This window comes from Cherax quadricarinatus, chromosome 50 (genome assembly GCF_038502225.1).
Source record: "Cherax quadricarinatus isolate ZL_2023a chromosome 50, ASM3850222v1, whole genome shotgun sequence".
Classification (NCBI taxonomy): domain Eukaryota; kingdom Metazoa; phylum Arthropoda; class Malacostraca; order Decapoda; family Parastacidae; genus Cherax; species Cherax quadricarinatus.
This window is the reverse complement of record NC_091341.1, coordinates 17,163,515-17,185,914: the sequence shown is the minus strand read 5'-3', so window position 1 is coordinate 17,185,914 and position 22,400 is coordinate 17,163,515. Positions and strand designations below refer to the sequence as shown.

General features: G+C 43.0%; 1 protein-coding gene across 9 annotated transcripts in view; it reads right to left on the bottom strand.

The window, feature by feature from the left end:
• Hsepi (D-glucuronyl C5-epimerase) overlaps positions 1-22,400 on the bottom strand; it is a 607,106-nt gene that overhangs the window by 137,399 nt on the left and 447,307 nt on the right. For all 9 annotated transcript variants that reach the window (XM_070095437.1, XM_070095438.1, XM_070095439.1 and 6 more), the window contains one exon: positions 1,866-2,286. In XM_070095437.1, coding sequence (XP_069951538.1) covers positions 1,866-2,057 — 192 coding nt within the window. In that variant the 5' untranslated portion in view covers positions 2,058-2,286. The remainder of the gene's footprint in view (positions 1-1,865; positions 2,287-22,400) is intronic.

The following is a 22,400-nucleotide window of genomic DNA, read 5'->3' as shown; positions in this document are numbered from 1 at the left end:
ACAAAGAAATAGGACGTAAGTGCGCCTTTATCACAGTATTAAGTTATATAATATTTCCATCAGAATACCACTCCTATAAGCATGCATATTACATTACATAATCATACATACTGCACATTTCCCACGGTTTTAACCTCACATGTAGATATTTTCTGCCCTGGAAAAATTGTACTGTGATTCTGATATATATAAAATAGAGCTTTAAAAAGATTGGATTACAAGCATCAATAGGAATTTGCACACACACACACACACATACACACACACACACACACACACACATACACACACACACACACACACACACACACACACACACACACACACACACACACACTGATGACAGAAGCGCCACCTAACAGTGGTATCAGGCAGCAGAAACTGGGACATGGGTAAACAAAGCAGGTTGTGTATAAGACACACACCTTCCTCACGTGAGTCACGACCCTCACCATGCTTCATACACTGTTTATCATTCTTATGCTCGCTTACACAACACTGCATTAGTCTGCAGCAAATCAGTCACGACCTAGCAGTAGTATATCTTCCTCAACTGCAGATGTGTGTTGCAACTAAAGAGTGTAGAGGTAAAAAGTACGAAGAGGGAAGTAAGAAGTGTATCGGTAAAACACGGGAAGTAAGAAGTGTGTCAGTAAAACAGGGGAAGTAAGAAGTGTATCGGTAAAACACGGGAAGAAGTGTATCGGTAAAACACGGGAAGTAAGAAGTGTGTCAGTAAAACACGGGAAGTAAGAAGTGTATCGGTAAAACACGGGAAGAAGTGTATCGGTAAAACACGGGAAGTAAGAAGTGTATCAGTAAAACACGGGAAGTAAGAAGTGTATCAATAAAACACGGGAAGTAAGAAGTGTATCAATAAAACACGGGAAGTAAGAAGTGTATCAGTAAAACACGGGAAGTAAGAAGTGTATCAATAAAACACGGGAAGTAAGAAGTGTATCAGTAAAACACGGGAAGTAAGAAGAGTATCAATAAAACACGGGAAGTAAGAAGTGTATCAATAAAACACGGGAAGTAAGAAGTGTATCAGTAAAACACGAAGTAAGAAGTTTATCAATAAAACACGGGAAGTAAGAAGTGTATCAATAAAACACGGGAAGTAAGAAGTGTATCAGTAAAACACGGGAAGTAAGAAGTGTATCAATAAAACACGGGAAGTAAGAAGTGTATCAGTAAAACACGGGAAGTAAGAAGTGTATCAGTAAAACACGGGAAGTAAGAAGTGTATCAGTAAAACACGGGAAGTAAGAAGTGTATCAGTAAAACACGGGAAGTAAGAAGTGTATCAGTAAAACACGGGAAGTAAGAAGTGTATCAGTAAAACACGGGAACTGACAAACTTTCAGGAAAGAGCGGGAACCAACAAATATAGAGGAAAGAATAAAAAAAAGAAAATACCATTAAAATGGAGCGAAATTTTTTTGGATATGGTTGAAAAGAGTGGGAAGTGACACAGCCAGAGCAGAAGAAAACAAGTTTATAAACTGGAAAACCTAGTCATCATTAAGCCTGGCCGGAAAGCGTGGTAACTTACTGACTATTGAACATGACTGAAAAGTATTGAAACCCTCATTATTATTATTATTATTAGTAGTAGTAGTAGTAGTAGTAGTAGTAGTAGCAGTAGTAGTAGTAGTAGTAGTAGTAGTAGTAGTAGTAGTAGTAGTAGTAGTAGTAGTAGTAGTAGTAAAACATTTAAACCCTTATATATGACTGTAAAGGCAGAATAAATGGACTGAGTGATTGATCATTTGCTAAATTTTCAATTCCAAATTGCATTCTAGTAAATCTAGGGTCGGAAAGTAGCCGTTATTAAGATAAAAAAAAAAGGAAGGACAGAGTACCGGGTGATGGCTAGTCTGCAGCGGTGATCTGTGAAGCTGTTGCTGCTGCTGCTGTTGTTGCTTGCTGCCGTGGGCTGCCTGGTGTACGGGCAGGTGTGGCATAGGTGACCGGCACTGTGACCACAACAACACTGTGGTGAGCAACACACCCACACTGCCACCCACCAGCACCCCTCGCACTGTCACCCGCATCTTCACACCTATATTCTCACACTCGTCACTCACTTAATGTGGTAATAGTGAGATTTAAGCGTTGGGTGAGGGCTGAGAGCAGCAACTGTGGGTGGGCGGAAGTGTTCGCACATGCCCACGGTTTGGTTTTGTGGGTGTGGTGGTGGTGGTTCCTGGTGGTGGGGCGTGGGTCTTGAGTCTCGGCTGGCGATGTGATGGTGGGCAGCTCAGCAATAATCCCTTTAACAATCTGAAACAAGAAAAACAGAATTTGTAATCCCGGGCAACTGAATCCGATACAACCTTTCTGAAACACAAACTTGAATTGTTTACATGAAATGGACAATGTCACAAAATAAAACTCCTACATCCACCGGAAAATTATTCAGTACTGCCAGAGTCAAAACTAGCGCACATCAAGCCTTCCTTGTTTTTTTGTATTACGTATCCCCGATCGGCATCAAATTTTCAACACTGGAGTATTGTAACTGTGGAAGAGATTCGTCTAACTATTGCCATGTGTAGGCGCCCTTTGCTCAATTTCATACAGACCTTGAAAAAGCCTCTTCTGATCGGCTTTAAACTTTCGGCACTGGTGTATCCTACTTAGAAAAAAAAGCTAGTATTGTTATTTTAGAATTTAGATGATATATACCAATTTAATTCTTAAAATGGTGTATTATTATTTTCGGTGAAAAACTTGAGTATCTCCCGAACGACTGTAATTTTCATATTGCTGATACATCTTATGGACAGGATGATATACACTGTGTTAGGTTAATGGACATAGATGCAACTAATGTGGCATTTTATTGTAGCAACGTTTCGCTCTCCAGGAGATCTGTCAAGCCGTTACATTTACCTAACATTTTCTGGGTAATTATACCATGAGACACATTAAGCATAGGTTTAGCAGATGCAAATTTTCACATTTCTAATGTAATTAATAAACTTGGAATTATTTAATTCTGATCAATAACTGGTAAATGCCTTTGTGTAATTTGTCAATTTTACTAAAACTGATTTTCGTGCCAAATTGCTAACATTACTGAAGAATTTGTGAAAATTTAAATATCGATGTTCATGCGATAATTTGCGAATGTCTTATATGATCACCTTGAAACTTCCAACGATGATGTATCTTTCTTACTTTGATTGTTACTGAACTATGTAGGTGATAATTTGGAAAAACATTTCTTTAACTCCTCAAGCTGTCCGTTTCTGGTAACTCATAACAGTATGCAAATTCCGGTTAAAAAACAAAGGACAGGAATCGAATATTTTTCTGGAAACTCGGTGTCAGTAAAACCAGTTGACAGTTAAGAGAGGTCAGCAGCTATAAACTTATCATGTAGGCGAGTACGTGAATGCACGCACGCACACCAGGGGGCCAGGAACTGTGACTCGATCCCTGCAACCACATATAGTTGAATACACACACACACACACACACACACACACACACACACACACACACACACACACACACACACCTCAACATTCAGGAAGATAATCTTTCAGGATTGTATACAGGGAGTGTGTTAGGCCAATCATCGAGTATGCGGCGTCAGCTTGGAGCCTTCCCCATCCCTCGCCTCCCTAACCTGATCAAGCAAGCGCAGATACTTGAAAGCTCATCAAGGGTTACAATCAGACTGAACCCAGAATTAAGAGGAAAGCACTACGAAGAGAAACATGCCTGTGATCTGTTTCAAGAGTTCTCTACCCTCTTGAAAATAATTACTCTTATTCCTGTAATATTTTTTTTCCTCCAAAAATTACGATTTTTATGATTGTTTCATTCTAAATACAATACACTGCAACTTCTCTGAGGATTCCATTGAAGTGCGGGGAGTGATAGTGGCTCAGTCGCCAGTGTGCTGTCAACATGAGTTGAGTGGTGCAACAAGTTGAGATTTGGAGCGCCATGACCATAGTTTTTTACAGAAAACAATATACGTATGTATAACTCAGGAATAAATTGACATTATTTTCTTTCTTCGAAAAATATTATTAGGAGTGTCATGATTTTAGCACACGTTACTGAGTAATTATGGCTCTACTACCATGTACAGGGGATTTGCGATATTTTTTACCGCTGTGTTTTTATTGATTTTTTTTTCCCAAATAAGTCCTTAAAAATAATAAACTTCAACAGTTTTTATTATGCAATCTATTGACATTTTCGCTCAAACGGCGTTAGTACAAATATTATCTAGCCGTTTATCTTTCATCTGATGTCAACTACAACATTGTACATCTTACCAATTTTGTAGATAAGGGGGAGTTTTATGCCCTATAGAATTCTGCACTATTTATTTTTTTCTGTCTAACTTTTAAGGCAAAAAATCACTACTAACACAGTGTGTAGGTTTCAAATGCTGCTTAAATCACTGTAAAAATATTGAAATTGGACAAAAGAAAAGACAAAAAAAATTAGTTCGTGCCCTTCTCTAGACGCCTATTAACGACACGCATGGACTTTTGCTTTTAACTGGGTTTATTCTACACTTTAAGACTGTAATAGACAGTCTAAAATATGAGCACTATGAACAAAGGGAGCCAGGTGGAGGCAATAAAGATAATGTATGTGTATGCAAGGAAGTCTCTAGTCTCAGTGGTTGAAAAGTAATATTTGTTTGGTGAGGAAAATTTTATATATAGTTTCACTAGTATGATACTGTTTAAGAGTAGTACACACACGCTCTGCTGCAGGTACACTTGCACAACTCGACTACGCACCACTAGTGTGGAGCCCGCACCCAATAAAACACAAAACGAAGTTGGAAACAGCTGAGTTTTGTGCCTCCAGACTGATGCCAGAGCTGTGGAACAAGAGCTAGATGGAAAGAGCATAAATCCACAGCTATAATCATGGCATACAAAATACTCCTTAACACAGGGTAGACAGTAGCCTCCTGTAGTAGGGATCCTCCCCCCTTACTACTCTACATTACCCTCCTCCCATCTCTCTATCTCTCTCAAGAAAGGGAGAGCCAACAGGTAAGGTCCAGAATTCACACAAGAGAAAGAGTCCCTGAGTAAATGTTGGCACTCCCAAAATAGCAAATCCTATTACAGCCTCGCACCCTTCTTGGCACAAGAGAAAGCCTGAAGCCGGTGTGCTGCCAGACACGGGGATCCACGTTTCATCTGCCACATTGCCACCTACCGTACGTCACCTCGGATAAATACGTCCAATGGTTGCCACGTATGTCACCCATCTCATCTATCATGCGGTGTAATCTATAACAAACTCAGACACTAGTCTACACGACAGCCACCATGCTGTGATATCCAGGTGAGGAGGGAAGACACGGGTATGGGGGAGAGACGCGGGGTAAGACATGGTAAGGGGAAGAGACGTGGGGGTCAGCAGCTGTGCAAGCTAAGAGATATCTGCGGGCCAGGATGAGGCTCTCTGGCTGCAATGTTACCAACATCTGTGTCTGTCTGCCAGTCTTCATCTTTGTTTCCCACCTTTTTTTTTTACTTTTACCTTTCTCTAAATCTTTCACTTCGTTGGCTCTTTCCTCTTTCTTACTTTAACCCACCTTATCCAAAACCATCCACATCCCCACATATATAATTCTTCCCCCCCCCCCCACACACACCCTGAATCCGCAACTGATCAGTTATGTAAAGAAACTAGAGGCGGAAATGTTCGAAACGAGGTTGGTAACAGAAATGAGAGACTGAACGACAGAGGAAAACTTCCGGAACTCAACAACCTCAAAGATGTGATGACAGCATCACGACGTACAAAATACTTAAGGAACTTTGAATGTTTTATAACTGTAGCTTATCTACTAGTTTAACTTGTGGCTGAGCTAGCGAGTGCTCTCAAATGGCAGTTTGCTCTGTTTCTCTTACTGCTACAAGTTATCCATGTGTGGCTGTGTCGAAGGGTAGATAATGTCAATTTCTGTGAACCATCAGAGACGTGAAAATATGGGTCTTCGGGAGAATCACCGTAAACACTTCCAGTGGCTGTTTCCCGTGCTCCTGCTGGCGAGTTCCAAGGTAAACATGCACTGAAGAAGCTACCAAGAGTAGTAACACTACAGACGGTGATCGCGGCTCTTGGCTGTGTAAGGAATAACTCGACACAGGCCAAGGGCCGGGCTGCGGGAATAAGAAAACTCTCGAAGCCCTTCAAAGGTAAGGTATAAAGGTTGATGGTGTACATTTCACATACTCCTGCTGTCTGTCAACCACTATCACATAAGTAAATTATACAATTTCTTAGGTTACGTCAATTAAGTTATTTTATATTTCCATATTTCGTAAGTTTTGGCAAGGTTTGGCTAGGTTGCTAGCTTATATTTCAGACAAAATAAAAAAAAATTCTCACAAAAAACTGCGTAACTCTGTTTTTTTCAGGATTGAAGGAGCACATCTCAGTTCAGGTCTTTCATTTAAGTTCACCAAAAAGATACAAAATACAATTTCATTCTAATTTCTGAATACACCCTGAACTACACTGAACAAATCTTCATTATATGGAATTATACTAAATTCCAATATTTTACAACTTAACCGTATTTGATAAGCAAATTTTAATTTGACCTGGTTTCAATATTATAAATTTCAGCTAAGTTTATTATTAACCCTATCATGTCTTCGCCACATATTTGCTGTCATCCGGCAGCTCACATCCACCAAATTTTCACAACAATAAAATACTTATTACATGCAATATTTACCTAACATGTCAGGGAGTCACAAATCATTCCTAGACGCACACAAAAATTCGTGATTTTTTTTCGATAGCAACATAATGAATAGTAAATAAACACCAAAACTGAGCGTGTCCCAGAGGACTGTTGGGGCAGTTTTAATTGTGAAAATTAGCCAGTAATAAGCAGGCTTGACTCGCCCAAATTTATTTAGGCCTAAAGCTCCTTAATAGTCATACTAAATCCTAGTTAATTGTTTTGATTGTTTTCACAGATACCTGCTGGAACTCGCTGCCACCAAACTTAAATAATAATAATCACTCACACACATACACACACGCACACGTATACGTGCGTTCTGCAAATTAAAAATGCATGGGTGGATTCTCAATTTATCATCTTTAGACCAATATGGAAAAAAAATATAAATTTATACGTATGGAAAATACTTAACGTAACAGTTTTAAAAGCCAACAATAAAATAGATATAACTGAGACATAACCACGAAAAAATTTAAAATACCAATGGCAACACACAAAGAATGAATCAAATTGTCAAAGAAAGCAAGAATAATGAGGAGCGGTTGGCGCGTACCCAGGTGATGTGTTTTGTTACAGATCCATTAAACAAATGAAGGCCAGGGCGCGCACAACACAACTCACCTCTTGATAAATAGCTATTGACGCCTTCCACCACCTTAATTTCTCCTCCGATAATAGCCCAAGGTCTAGAAGGTTTATCGGCAAGGTGTTGTGAAAGAAGAAAGGAGGCGAAAGAAAGAAATCAGGGTTGAACAAGAAAAACCCACAATGTATCCAGATGTTAGGTCGAGGAGGAGGAGGAGGAGTCCTGCTATTGTCCCAGCATTGAGTGATGACTCGCGCCCTTCACAGTGGATGTACGTTCGATACACGTTCTTTGTGTTTCTCTATATTCATGGTAATTTTTGTGTGTGTTACTGGAGCTTCTTTTTTAAAATGTTACTCTAAACAAATTCTGCTTATTTTCTTTAGTAAAATATCGCATACGTTTCTGTGCCTAGACAAGATTCACATGGATTCACTGAGCTTCGTTCACGAGTGTTTGTAAATGACAAAGACAAAATGTCAAAACGTTTCGGTTTGGTTTTATTTATATTTTTCATCACCTGTCCCTCATGGACTTCAAGCAAGACTAACCCTCCTTCAACCTTGACCGAGCAGTTCGTTCAATATACCTTTGAAATGCCTTTGATGAGTTTCGAGAGTCAACTTCCGGAGCCCGGCCATGGACCAGGTTCGTCTGGTGCTAGCCTGGCCAAAGAAGCTGTTGCTGCTGGTGGCCCACTGCCCCACATATCCATCACAGCCTGGTTGATCTAGCATCTGGTGAAGATACTTGTCCAGTTTTCTGTTGAAGATTTCTACACTTGTTCCAGCAGTGTTTTTGATATCTTCTGGTAAGTTGTTGAATACCGACAACTTGATAAGACACGTGTGCAATAGTTACGTAACCTTATTCAGAAACGTTTCGTCTACACCAGTGGTTCCCAAACTTTTTCAGCTTGTTACCCAATTTAACATGCCACATAAAGCATGTTACCCCTTTCACAAAATGTTGTTATTATTGATATATATGGCTAAACGTGAACGTATACAGCCTCGCATACTCTGCTAATCCTAGCAAAACCATTGAAAACGTAAGAACCACACATACATTATATATAAAATTAATAATAGCTACAAATTCACAGTAACAGTGGGTAAATACTAACTATATACTGCACAGGGAAGTACACATACATACCAGCTTATGTCTACCTCGGCTGATGCTCACAGATAAACTGACAGTGTGAAATAGAGGCAGCCTCAGGAAGTGAGTGACGCGTACTGGACAGGTCGATCTGGGCTACTGAGTGACTTTTGTCCTGAAGCATACTTGTCAAAATACTTTTGGGTTTCCACACACTTAGCTATATATTTCTTCTTTTCTAATACTGTATATTAGTTTTTGATGTTTATTGTTATTTGGTTTAACTTTATTACTTACTTATAATAGGTTTACTTTACAACTTTATATACTAAGACAAAGTTAACAATAATCCTCATACCGGGTACCGCATTGTTTTCTTGATTTTCAGAATTCATAACTTTTTTTCTGTCACCCCTCCATTACCCCCCAAAAATGGTTAAATTACCCCCAGGGGGTAATTTACCCCCAGTTTGGGAACCACTGGTCTACACAGTAGGCTTTTTCAGTCGAGTACAGAGGAGATGTAAAGATGATGTCATCAGTCCACAGTTTGGAACGTTGTTCCAGACTGTGGAACAATACTCTTCTCCAGGCTGAGGGACTGACCATTTCAAACTTCGTCTTCAAGGGTGGTGGACCGATTAAATCTTTACATCTCTACTGCTTCTGCTGCCTCTTCTGTACTCGACTGAAAAAGTTTACTGTGTAGGCGAATAAAGTTAACTAACTGTTGCACGTGTGTCTTACTTATCAGGAACTGTGTGCTTCCAAAACGTCCAAAGGTTTGCAACTAGACTAGTACAAGAACAGAGAAATACACAATGAGGAGAGATTGAAGTAACCTGACGACCTTCTCAGAGACATGGACAACGATTATATTCTTTTTACATCTCACTCTAATACCTATATATACCCTCTCTGTCCTTGTTAACGGCTTAACAAAGCTCCTAGAGAGTGAAACGTTGCCACAATAAAATGATGCATTAGTTGAACATGCGTCCTTCAACCTAACAAGAAGAGACAAATTGGTTATGACATAAAAATTCTTAAGAGAAATTGATAGGGCTAATGAGGGCGGACTGTTTGAATTAAGGGAACCAGGATCAGTGAGAGACAGATGGAGTCTCAAGACGCAGATGAACCATAGGGTTGTAAGAAAATATTTTTCTTGATTCTCAGGATGATTGTAAAGTAGAATGACTTAGACGAGGGAATGGTAGAGGCAAATGCAACACACAGCTTCAAGGGCAGATATGACAAGGTCGAAGAGGCCAGAAATCAGTGATACCGGTGAAAGTAATCTAGGAGGCAAACAGCTGGGTGAGTGTAACTGAGCGCGCGCACGCATGCACACACACACACACACACACACACATGGTTTCAGGGACGGGAAATCCTGTGTCACAAACCTACTGGAGTTCTATGACATGGTGACAGCAGTAAGACGAGAGAGGGGTGGGTGGATTGCATTTTCTTGGACTGCAAGAAGGCGTTTGACACAGTTCCACACAAGAGATTGGTGCAAAAACTGGAGGACCAAGCAGGGATAACAGGGAAGGCACTACAATGGATCAGGGAATACTTGTCAGGAAGACAGCAGCGAGTCATGGTACGTGGCGAGGTGTCAGAGTGGGCACCTGTGACCAGCGGGGTCCCGCAGGGGTCAGTCCTAGGACCAGTGCTGTTTCTGGTATTTGTGAACGACATGACGGAAGGAATAGACTCTGAGGTGTCCCTGTTTGCAGATGACGTGAAGTTGATGAGAAGAATACACTCGATCGAAGACCAGGCAGAACTACAAAGGGATCTGGACAGGCTGCAGACCTGGTCCAGCAATTGGCTCCTGGAGTTCAATCCCACCAAGTGCAAAGTCATGAAGATTGGGGAAGGGCAAAGAAGGCCGCAGACGGAGTACAGTCTAGGGGGTCAGAGACTACAAACCTCACTCAAGGAAAAAGATCTTGGGGTGAGTATAACACCAGGCACATCTCCTGAAGCGCACATCAACCAAATAACTGCTGCAGCATATGGGCGCCTAGCAAACCTCAGAACAGCATTCCGACATCTTAATAAGGAATCGTTCAGGACCCTGTACACCGTATACGTTAGGCCCATATTGGAGTATGCGGCACCAGTTTGGAACCCACACCTAGCCAAGCACGTAAAGAAACTAGAGAAAGTGCAAAGGTTTGCAACAAGACTAGTCCCAGAGCTAAGAGGTATGTCCTACGAGGAGAGGTTAAGGGAAATCAACCTGACGACACTGGAGGACAGGAGAGATAGGGGGGACATGATAACGACATACAAAATACTGAGAGGAATTGACAAGGTGGACAAAGACAGGATGTTCCAGAGATTGGACACAGTAACAAGGGGACACAGTTGGAAGCTGAAGACACAGATGAATCACAGGGATGTTAGGAAGTATTTCTTCAGCCACAGAGTAGTCAGTAAGTGGAATAGTTTGGGAAGCGATGTAGTGGAGGCAGGATCCATACATAGCTTTAAGCAGAGGTATGATAAAGCTCACGGCTCAGGGAGAGTGACCTAGTAGCGATCAGTGAAGAGGCGGGGCCAGGAGCTCGGACTCGACCCCCGCAACCTCAACTAGGTGAGTACACACACACACACACACACACACACACACACACACACACACACACACACCTTGTGCCCCCACTATGACACAGGCATAATATGAGAAAGGAAGATGGAAGTCAATTTCACAGCCTGCTCACACTCCACAAAAACTCGTTTTCTCCGAGGGTGGGAGGTTATGGGAGAGGAAGGAAGAGTTGAGGGGAAAGGAAGAGGAAGCCAAGGTAAGAGGGGGAAGGCAAAACACAAATATGGGGTGAGAAAGAGATAACACGAGAGACTGGAAAAAAGTGAGAGAGGAGGTGAGATTGAGAGGTAAGAAGGAGAGAGGGATAACAAGGTGAAGGGAGGAAGAACTAAATAGAACAAGCAGCAACAAGAGTTCTTCACACGACTTTAAAAAAATGGAAGCCCTCTACTGAGATCTACAAGGACGACTGATTCACAACCGGACTCTGGTGCATACGTAGAAATCCGTGAAGCTTGAACCAATAACCTGGTTGTTCAGGCCATCTGGTTCTATCAGTCAGGTGGTTCTTTCATATAGTTGGTCCTGCCATCCAGCTGGCTCTATCATACAGCTACTTCTATCATCCAGCTGATTCTATCATGCAGCTGGTTGTATCATTCAGCATATAAATGAATCTTTGCCCTAAATCCTGAGTGTGGCCGGGTATTGAGTGAAACCTGATTTGTGGCAACAGAATGGCCTATGAATAAGTCATGTGCAACACCTGAGGTATCTTTACTGATGATACATTTCGCCAACCAGTGGCTTCTTTCAGTCCAATACAGAGAATAAATGCTGGAGACCATGGAAGAAGCGAAGAGGTAATTCTGAGATAATCAGTACTTCGGCCTTGGATGTGTTCCGTCACTTAGCCTTTTCTAAATCTCATCATTTCTTGGCTGAGAAGAAATGACGGCCGCTAAAGTCAACTTTTTTTATTTCAGCAACTGCTTGCCACCGTGGTGTCAGAGTATGTTATGCTATTCACAAGTAACCCGCACATAAGAGAGTGAAATTTATGAGTTTCATTCTCTTATGCAAGGGTTATTTGTGTATTGTTCTAGTCACGGTATTGTGCCTTTTTATTCTTTATTCTATTCATAGGGAAGCGAAAATTCATTAGATGAAGAGCCCTTAACCAGTATCAAGGCACCCCACTCAGAGCTTACCATGGTGACCTCTGCGGTGACCCTGTTTGACACCACAGGACAGTAGGTCAATACGTAGCTACACATGCTCAACTTTCTTGTCTTTATGTTGACACCACAAGACAGTAGGGAAACATGCAGCTACACACGCTCATCTTTCCCATCTTCTAGACACCACAAGACAATTCTGTCTTCAACTCTAGCTTCTGATAATTAGCTTGTGTTGGTGGCTACACCAAGCAAGTTTCTAAGAAAGAAAGCTTCTTGAGCGGCCATTATGAAGCGATTAACTGAAGATTAAGAAGTGATGAAGACATCGCAAAAGATAATTGGAATAAATTTTTGGGTGGTGATAGACGTACGTTGGGAGAGTGTTTAATCCTCTTAGATCCTCTTAAAGGAGTCGAAATCCTTCACTAACTAACGGAGGAACATACAGGAAATGTTGAATCCACTTCAAAAGACCTTAATCCTCCCCTAATCAACGGGAGGTGCCTTGGAGGGTTGAATTCTCCTTGAAAGATCAGAGTTCGTAATATAGCAGCATATGAAGTAGCATGGAGGGTTGTATCCTCTGGTGAGTTCAGAATCCTTCTGTAACCAACTTGGAGATGGCTTCTGTGGGTTAGATCCTCCTGAAGAGGCTGGAATCCCTCTTCTTGCCAGAGGATTGTAAAGGAGGCAGAGCCCAAGAGATTCAAGGTAAAGGAATTCAATTTCCCTGAAGGTTATGTAGTATCATGGTTGTCTGCCCTCACGTCAGGTTCCTAGCCTGTGTGCGCGTGGTAGTATGTGGCTATGTACGCGTTACCATGCACATACAATATCAAGACATTTCTTGGAGGAACAAGAGATGTTAACCAATGATGATGCTCTTCATGGTACTTATACTCTTCATATTGGAATACAGAGGGTAGAGAGTCAAGTTCCATATATCCACAGTGAAATTATTCCTTAAGAGAGCGAGAATCGCTGCAGACAGTACAGAATACCCCCAGTGAAAATCATGGCCGTGATAAGTACACTAAGAGGTGGCTCCATGTGGGTCAAGACTCCAAGACTTTCAATCCCTTCCGTTGTTTCACAAGAGCACTTGCTAACAGAGCCACGCCTTCAAGAGCAAACTTAATAAGATGCTCAATACAGCTTTTGATCACCCAGGCTGTAGTGTTTACGTCGACTGCCTGACGGCCAAGGTCATCAACCAGGAGGCCTGTCGTGTGACCGGGCAGCGGGGGCAATGATTCCCGGGACCATCAAGGGTACACAATAAGTAGGGCGTAAGAGGCAGTAAGTAGTGAAAGTGTTGATATACAGTGAGAGGTGGGATGCTGGAGGTGAGAATGGACGCCTGCAGGCAGCAGCACTAGACTAGTACAACTTAACAAGTATACAGCTCTCTGCCTCCATATCATCATCTTTAAGTCAGCCAATAATGCGAGGATTCACCCTCCTTATGTCTTCATAGAAAAGTGCTTTAAATTGTCATTTCTTGAGCCTCCTCTCCCCACTCTTCCTCCCTGCCCCCCTCCTCCCCACTCGACCTCTCAACCGCTCCCAAATCCCCCATCCTACTTCCTTCTCTCCGTTCTCCCACGCTTCACCCATCCTCTGCCTCGTATCTCTCTCCTACCCTACTTCTGCCTTGCCTGTCCAAACCTCAATTCACCCCTCATTTCCCTACCTCACCTCTCTCTCTCTCTCTCTCTCTCTCTCTCTCTCTCTCTCTCTCTCTCTCTCTCTCTCTCTCTCATTACCAGCCTCTCCCCATTTACATACCACTCACTCCCCACCTCCCCTCACCCACTCTTCACCCTTCCCGTTTCCCAGTTTTTGACCTCTCCTCGACTCATCTAGTCTCCCCACCTCTCTCTCACTCTCCCCACCTCTCTTACTCTCCTCTCTTATCCCTGCTCCCCGCCACGTAACCAGTGGCCCGGGATATCGAGAACACACGCTCGGCTGGTCGCACCTCATATTATAAGGTTATATTGCTTTCTCCAGGACCAGCACTGTAGTGTTGGGTTCTGTAAGACTTTCTTCAGGACCAGCCCTGTAGAGTGCTGGGTTCAGTAAGACTTTCTTCAGGACCAGCCCTGTAGAGTGCTGGGTTCAGTAAAAGTTTCTCCAGGACCAGCCCTGTGTAGTGCTCGGTTCATTAAGACTTGCTCCAGGATCATCACTACAGAATGCTGGGTTCTGTATGACTTTCTCCAGGACCATCACTACAGAATGCTGGGTTCTGTATGACTTTCTCCAGGACCGTCACTACAGAATGCTGGGCTCTGTAAGACTTTCTCCAGGACCATCACTACAGAATGCTGGGTTCTGTAAGACTTTCTCCAGGACCATCACTACAGAATGCTGGGTTCTGTAAGACTCTCCAGGACCATCACTACAGAATGCTGGGTTCTGTAAGACTTTCTCCAGGACCATCACTACAGAATGCTGGGTTCTGTAAGACTCTCCAGGACCATCACTACAGAATGCTGGGTTCTGTAAGACTTTCTCCAGGACCATCACTGCAATGTCTTCAACCGTACTCCATTTCTTCTCAACTCTTTCTTTTCTTCCTCTGCCTCCTTTCCCCACCACATCACTCCTACCTCGTCTCCTCCACCTCTTTTCTCTCGGTTCTCCTCTCCCTGGGTCGAGGGAGCTGTAACTCTTGCTCCTGTCACCAGGTGTCTCTCATCGCCCTCTTTCTTCCACTCCCATCCATTATCTTTTACCTCCAGGTAATTACTACCTCCGGGATGAAAAGCAGCATAGGAAAGCAGGGTAGAGGACACGTCTAACTTGGCAGAGAGGAAAAAAAGATTGGAGGGATGACACCGAACAGGAAAGGAAAGAGAGGCGCAAGGATAGGAAGGGATGAAAGGAGAGACAAAGATACAGAGAGAGAAAGAGACAGACAGACAGAGAGACAGACAGAGAACGATCAAGAGTAAGCAATATTTTCAATTCAACTTTTCCTTCATTTCGGAGTGATAATGCCTACACCGGAGGCTGATGTCACCACAAAGTACACCACAGGTGATTGTACAAAACGTAAAATACACTGCTAGTGTACGCTACACAATGTACATCACCAGTATCTGTACACAGTCACCTGACATACGAATGGACAGGAGCTCAGTGCTGCCCAGTGAAACGAAATGAAAGAGGTTGACAAGTTGCTTAAAACTACCCTCAGGATCTGCCTACAGCAAGAACAATAATGACTGAATCTTCAGAAGTTGATTGACTACAGTATGTAAGCAAAGTGTACCAACAATACATACACTAATAGTGGTTGTACACTACAGGAAGTGTACCAACAATACATACACTAATAGTGGTTGTACACTACAGGAAGTGTACCAACAATACATACACTAATAGTGGCTGTACACTACAGGAAGTGTATCAACAATACATACACTAATAGTGGTTGTACACTACAGGAAGTGTACCAACAATACATACACTAATAGTGGTTGTACACTACAGGAAGTGTATCAACAATACATACACTAATAGTGGTTGTACACTACAGGAAGTGTATCAACAATACATACACTAATAGTGGTTGTACACTACAGGAAGTGTATCAACAATACATACACTAATAGTGGTTGTACACTACAGGAAGTGTACCAACAATACATACACTAATAGTGGCTGTACACTACAGGAAGTACTCCAACAGTAGATATAGACTACACAGAGTACACCGCTACTGTGTATCATACAACATAACACACGACATTACATCACACAATACTACAACACATCACACAACACTACAACACACAACACTACAACACACAACACTACAACACACAACACTACAAGTGCCAGGAATGGTGTCGATCTATTTACTGAACAATGGCAGGGAATTCTCATTGTCAAACGTATAGTGTGATGAAAGCTGCAGCGATGTACCAAAGTGAATATTATGTGACTACCATTGATTGTGTCTTCAGCTCGTATGATGATACTTGTTACTCTCCTCCCACCCACCCTCTCCACACACTGACCCACCCACACAACGACATGACAGAAGGAATAGACTCCGAAGTGTCCCTGTTTGCAGATGACGTGAAGTTGATGAGAAGAATTCATTCGATCGAAGACCAGGCAGAACTACAAAGGAATCTGGACAGGCTGCAGACCTGGTCCAGCAATTGGCTCCTGGAGTTCAACCCCACCAAGTGTAAAGTCATGAAGATTGGGGATGGGCAAAGAAGACCGCAGACGGAGTACAGTCTAGGGGGCCAGAGACTACAAACCTCACTCAAGGAAAGAGATCTTGGGGTGAGTATAACACCAGGCACATCTGAAGCGCACATCAACCAAATAACTGCTGCAGCATATGGGCGCCTAGCAAACCTCAGAACAGCATTCCGACATCTTAATAAGGAATCGTTCAAGACCCTGTACACCGTGTACGTTAGGCCCATATTGGAATATGCGGCACCAGTTTGGAACCCAAACCTAGCCAAGCACGTAAAGAAACTAGAGAAAGTGCAAAGGTTTGCAACAAGACTAGTTCCAGAGCTAAGAGGTATGTCCTATGAGGAGAGGTTAAGGGAAATCAACCTGACGACACTGGAGGACAGGAGAGATAGGGGGGACATGATAACAACATACAAAATACTGAGAGGAATTGATAAGGTGAACAAAGACAGGATGTTCCAGAGATGGGACACAGCAACAAGGGGACACAGCTGGAAGTTGAAGACACAGATGAATCACAGGGATGTTAGGAAGCATTTCTTCAGCCACAGAGTAGTCAGGAAGTGGAATAGTTTGGGAAGCGATGTAGTGGAGGCAGGATCCATACTTAGCTTTAAGCAGAGGTATGACAAAGCTCACGGTTCAGGGGGAGTGACCTAGTAGCGACCAGTGAAGAGGCGGGGCCAGGAGCTTGGACTCGACCCCTGCAACCTCAACTAGGTGAGTACAACTAGGTGAGTACACACCCCTATCACTCCCTCCCTTCCAGACACTTTCATCGAGCCTAAGTCCACTCAATGTAAGAAAAGTCAGTAATTAACGAGAAACGCTTTCATTCTCACACCCCATATCATTCATTCTCTCTCTCTCTCTCTCTCTCTCTCTCTCTCTCTCTCTCTCTCTCTCTCTCTCTCTCTCTCTTTCACTCTTGCTTTCTTTTCTTCTTGTGATCTTTCCCTAAATCACAATTTGTCTCCCCATCTGCTTTTTTGTCTCCCTCAAATCAGTGCTTGACCAGCCTGGCTGTGGTTCGTACGTTGAACTGCTTGCAGCCAGCTTGGAACCCGATCTAGGGCCAGGCTTGTCTAGTGCTTGCCAGGTCAACCAGGCTGTTGCTGCTGGCGTCCCACCGACCCACATATCCATCACAGCCTGATTAATCTGGCACCCGAGGAAGATCCTTGTCCAGTTTCCTCTTGAAAACTTCTACACTTGTCTCATATCTTGTTCCGATATCTTCTGGTAAGGCGTTGAATAGTCTGAGACCACGGATGCTGATACAGTGTTCTCTTATTGTACCTATGGCCCCCTTGCTTTTCACTGGGTTTATTTTGCACTTGCTTTCACCGGCGGATCTGGTCTGGGACCGGGGCGCAGGGGTTGCTGACCCCCAGAAACGTTCTTTTGGTATCCCTTTAAATAACCATCCCTCTCCGTCCCATCTAGTTCCAACTTAGGTAAGTTACTAGAATGTACAAGTTGAAGAACAAAATAGGCACAATACCGTGACTGGAACAATACACAAATAACCCGCACATAGAATGAAACTTATGACAACACTTCAGTCAGACTTGGACCATTAACAAGTTACTGTGTGTGACTTGTTAATGGTTCAAGTCAGACCGAAACGTCGTCATAAGTTTCTCCTATGAGCTATTTGTATAGTGTATGTACAAGTTGTCAACAACTAGATACACTCAAGTTAGAAAAAACTTAATATTACCCAATGGAATACAGGTCAACAATACATGTGGTGTGCCTGTGACCAGCCTGAAGCCATTCTTCTCTCTTGTTTGTACAACCAAGCTACTGCTGTTAGCAGCCTACTGTTATTATGATGATAGTGGTACCCTCAGCTCACTTACTTAGGGGTCTGCTGTTCGATCCCCAGTACTGGTGGAAGCGTTGGGTATGTTTCCTTACACCTGCTGCAGTAAATAGGTATCTGGGTGTCAGTCGACTGTCATTGGTCGTATCTTGGGGGGGGGAGGGGGTAGTATACCTTAGATGGACCTGGGCTTTGAAATGAGCTGAAGTAGGGTGATAGCTCTTGGCCTGTAAATATAACTATAAAAGATATAAAAAATGTTAACCCAAACGCCTTCGCTTCCAGTGGGCCTCCAGCAACAACAGCCAGGTTGACCAGACAAGCATCAGACAAACTTGGCCCAAGGACGCGCTGAAGGAGTAAGAAAACTCTCAAAATGGGTCACAGATGCATCAGATATAGCATATTCATGAGGAGGTGATAAACTCGAAAGTTATAGATCACCCGGGGAATGAGAGGTAAGCAGGTTTGATCCAAGGAGATGATAGCTCCAATTCCTTGGATTAAAAACTCTTCATTTGCATCAAGGCATCCCCATTTGAAGGGTGCTTCTAGTGGTGAAGACAAGGAGAGTCCCACATGTAACACACTATCAGAAAATATAAGTTGAAGTATGACCAAAAGCTCCAGCTGCGGGTCATTATGGGACTAAGACTCGCATCAGGAAACACTTGTCCTGTTTCCTGACAAAACTTACCATACGTTATGAAGTACTTGTGTTCACCGCATGTCAGTGTTTCCTCCCAGTACACTCCTCAGTAAACAAAATTATTCTTGTTTGGATCCAAATGTTGTTGTTCCTGCTGTTTGACTTTTTTTTTTCCTTAGCACGCCCACGCACCCCCTCCCCCCGGTGTGTGTGCGTGTGAGTGTGTGTGAGAGAGAGAGCTAGGTGGTGGTGTGGTACAGTATAAGGGAAGACATTTAATAAAGTGTCTGGTTGGTGGTGTCGTCAGGGAGATCCATATCTGCAAGGTAATAATTATATGTTATCCCCATGGTGACGCTCTTCATCAGTGTAACATCTTACTTACCCATCATTTATTGGTCACCCTCACACCCTCAGCACGATCACGTGACCACTGAGTCACCCAAAGAATAGTAGTAATAGTTGTAGAAATAATGTGGTTGTGGTAGTAATAATTCTACATCTTAACGATGTAAACAGAATTATTGTTAAGTTAGACTCCAGCTAATCTTTTTCAATAGAAACCCATGATGTAGATCGTGAGGTTCCCTGCTGCTTGACCTTCCCATTTATTTCGTAAGTAGACCAACGCCTCCATTATGTTCTCCAACCCATCTACAACACTCCCTAATGTACCTACCTCTCTCTCTCTCTCTCTCTCTCTCTCTCTCTCTCTCTCTCTCTCTCTCTCCACACACACACACACACACACCACTGCAACAAGGTCTTATAAAACAAAGTTTAGTCTCTATAAATGGAGTCTCTGTCAACTTGTACGAAACTTAAGAATTAAGAAAAAGAAGTACAAAATATTAATTGGGTTTGACTCAGGGTTGAACCTATTTACAAAGTCATCTAAAAACTGGTTAATGAGATGAGGGTTCCTGATCCAGGGTGTGTGTGTGTGTGTGTGTGTGTGTGTGTGTGTGTGTGTGTGTGTGTGTGTGTGTGTGTGTGTGTGTGTGTGTGTGTGTGTGTGTATGTGTGTGTATGTGTGTGTGTGTGTGTGTGTGTGGGAGGGAAGTTGAGTGTCAACTCCTGACCCCTCCTCTTATTCCACTTTCAAATGGTATTACCGATGTCTGACCTTTAGAGCACTCTCGTACTCACTCTTAAAGCTGTGTATAAGGCTTTCCTGCACTACTTATACGTAAGTTGAAAAAGTACTTCCTGCCATCCCTGTGACTTACCTGTGTTGCTAACATCCTCTGTTGCTAGCACCTATCTTGTTAGCATCTCTTACTAGCACCTGTGTTGTTGGCATCTTCTCTTACTAGCAACCCGTGTTGCTAGCATCTCTTGTAGCATATTTTCATGCTAACACCTTTATTGCTAGCATTTTGCTGTGAACACCTGTGTGAAACACCTGTATGACTAACAAATGTGTCCCACAAGTGAGTTTTCCCCTAGCTTCTTAGCCCGGCCCGAGGTCAGCCTTCCGTGTCACCTCCCTGGTCAACCAGACTATTGCTGTTCGTTTGATACATTTGATGGTCAAAAAACCTAATGAAAGAGGAAGCCGCATGCGATCCCAGGGCCGCAGGTTGGCGACCCCTGTCCTACAACATTACTATTCCAGATGCTCGATCCTTCCTTCCCCATCCCTCCATGCTAGGAAAGTGTGAGGTCTGGTGAGTTTCCCGTGTGGTTCATGCGTGCTGATTTAGGTGGCTAGTTGTTGGTCATCACCATGGCTAGTTGTTGGTCATCATCATGGCTAGTTGTTGTTCATCACCATGGCTGGTTGTTGTTCATCACCATGGCTAGCGGCTGTTCATCACAGCTAGCTGCTGTTCACCATACGCGCACACTGAACACAGCTATGCAGAGCACGGAGAGAGAGAAAGAGAGAGAGAGGACTAAAAGACCACAGCCCCTGAGGGACCTGGGAGGAAAAGGGTCACCTTACAGCCTCTGAGGAGCTGGGAGGAAAAAAGGTCAACAACCCCTGAGGGACCTATGAGGGGAAAAGGGCCACTTAACAGCCCCTGAGAGACCTGGGAGGAAAAGAGTCACCTAAGAGCCCCAGAGGAACCTGAAGGCTGCCCCCACATACTAATAGAGTCGAGCGTCATCTTAGCACTAATAATAACGATTGTACTATCGTCCGCCCACGGACGCTTCATGAACGTTTACGAGATAGCGGTTCGAATCTCAGTGATAATGATACTGAAAATGCTGGAAGACAGTCGAGTACAGTGTATATACACTGAGAAGACACAGTAGGAGACAGACGAGCAAAGTATAAACACCAAGAAGACAGTAGGAGTAGTATGTGTACCCGGCAATATGCCGGGAGACAGTAGGAGACAGAAGAAATACAGACACTACCAATATTCCAGTAAGCAGAAGAAAGCAACATGTTCAACTGTGATAAACTGCCAGATGACCTGCAGTGTCGGGAACACAATGAGGCAAATGCATTCAACACCAGGAAAAATCACAAAACGGGTAGGATTCGAACCCAAGGTATGAGAGTCCTAACACACGCAAGACAGTGTGCTAACCACTGGTTCATGTCAGCCCCGCAAGATTCACCCAACTAGGTATATTTCTATACATCACCCGTTCTGTGATTTGGTTACAAGGACTCCAATGTAAACGAGTCACTTTGACTTTATTGGGTTATCCTAGATAAGTTACACTTATGTTACTATGTATGATAATTTTTGTAACTGTATTTATGTATACCTGTACCTAAATAAACTTACAATCATGTTATTGTGATTTCGTGAACCAGGAAAATAAAAGAGGTTAATTGTATGAACCTTCAAAACGCAAGTCTTGCCAATGACGATACTCACAAACTAATTGTATGCTGACGTGTGAAATACTGTTGTGTGCTCACAATGACAGTCAAGACAGCAGAGATATAGCTGGGCAATGGAAGATCACTTATTGCCCGCGTAGAATATATAAAACATTAAATTACTTGGAATGTCTCAAGGTACTTGTAATCGATTGAATGCACGATAAAAACACGATGTGGGAGTCTTACACTTATAGGTGAATCCTACAGGTGAAAGTTCTATGAATTCTACAGATGTTCTTCAGTCGAGAAAGCTCTACAGGTGAAAGCCCTAAAGGTGGGAGAATCCTACAGGTGTCCCACATGTGAGAGTCCTACAGGTAAGAAACTCCTAAAGGTGGGAGAATCCTACAAGTGTCCCACATGTGAGAGTCCTACAGGTAAGAAACTCCTACAGGTTAAAGAGTCTTACAGGTAAAAGAGTTTATGACTCAGGAGCCGGCAATGTAGCTTAAGTCAGTGTCAATCTAGGATGAAAGTAACACTGCCACCATCACAGCCGCAGCATCCACTTCCAACCTGAATCTTGATAGTGAGCACCGAAGAGCAGGGCGAGGCAGGTCACATAACCAGGCGGAAAATGGGAATAGGTAATTAACCGAGAACGATCGAGCCGTTCCAATACCTGGGAACGACGTCAGGTGAACGAGC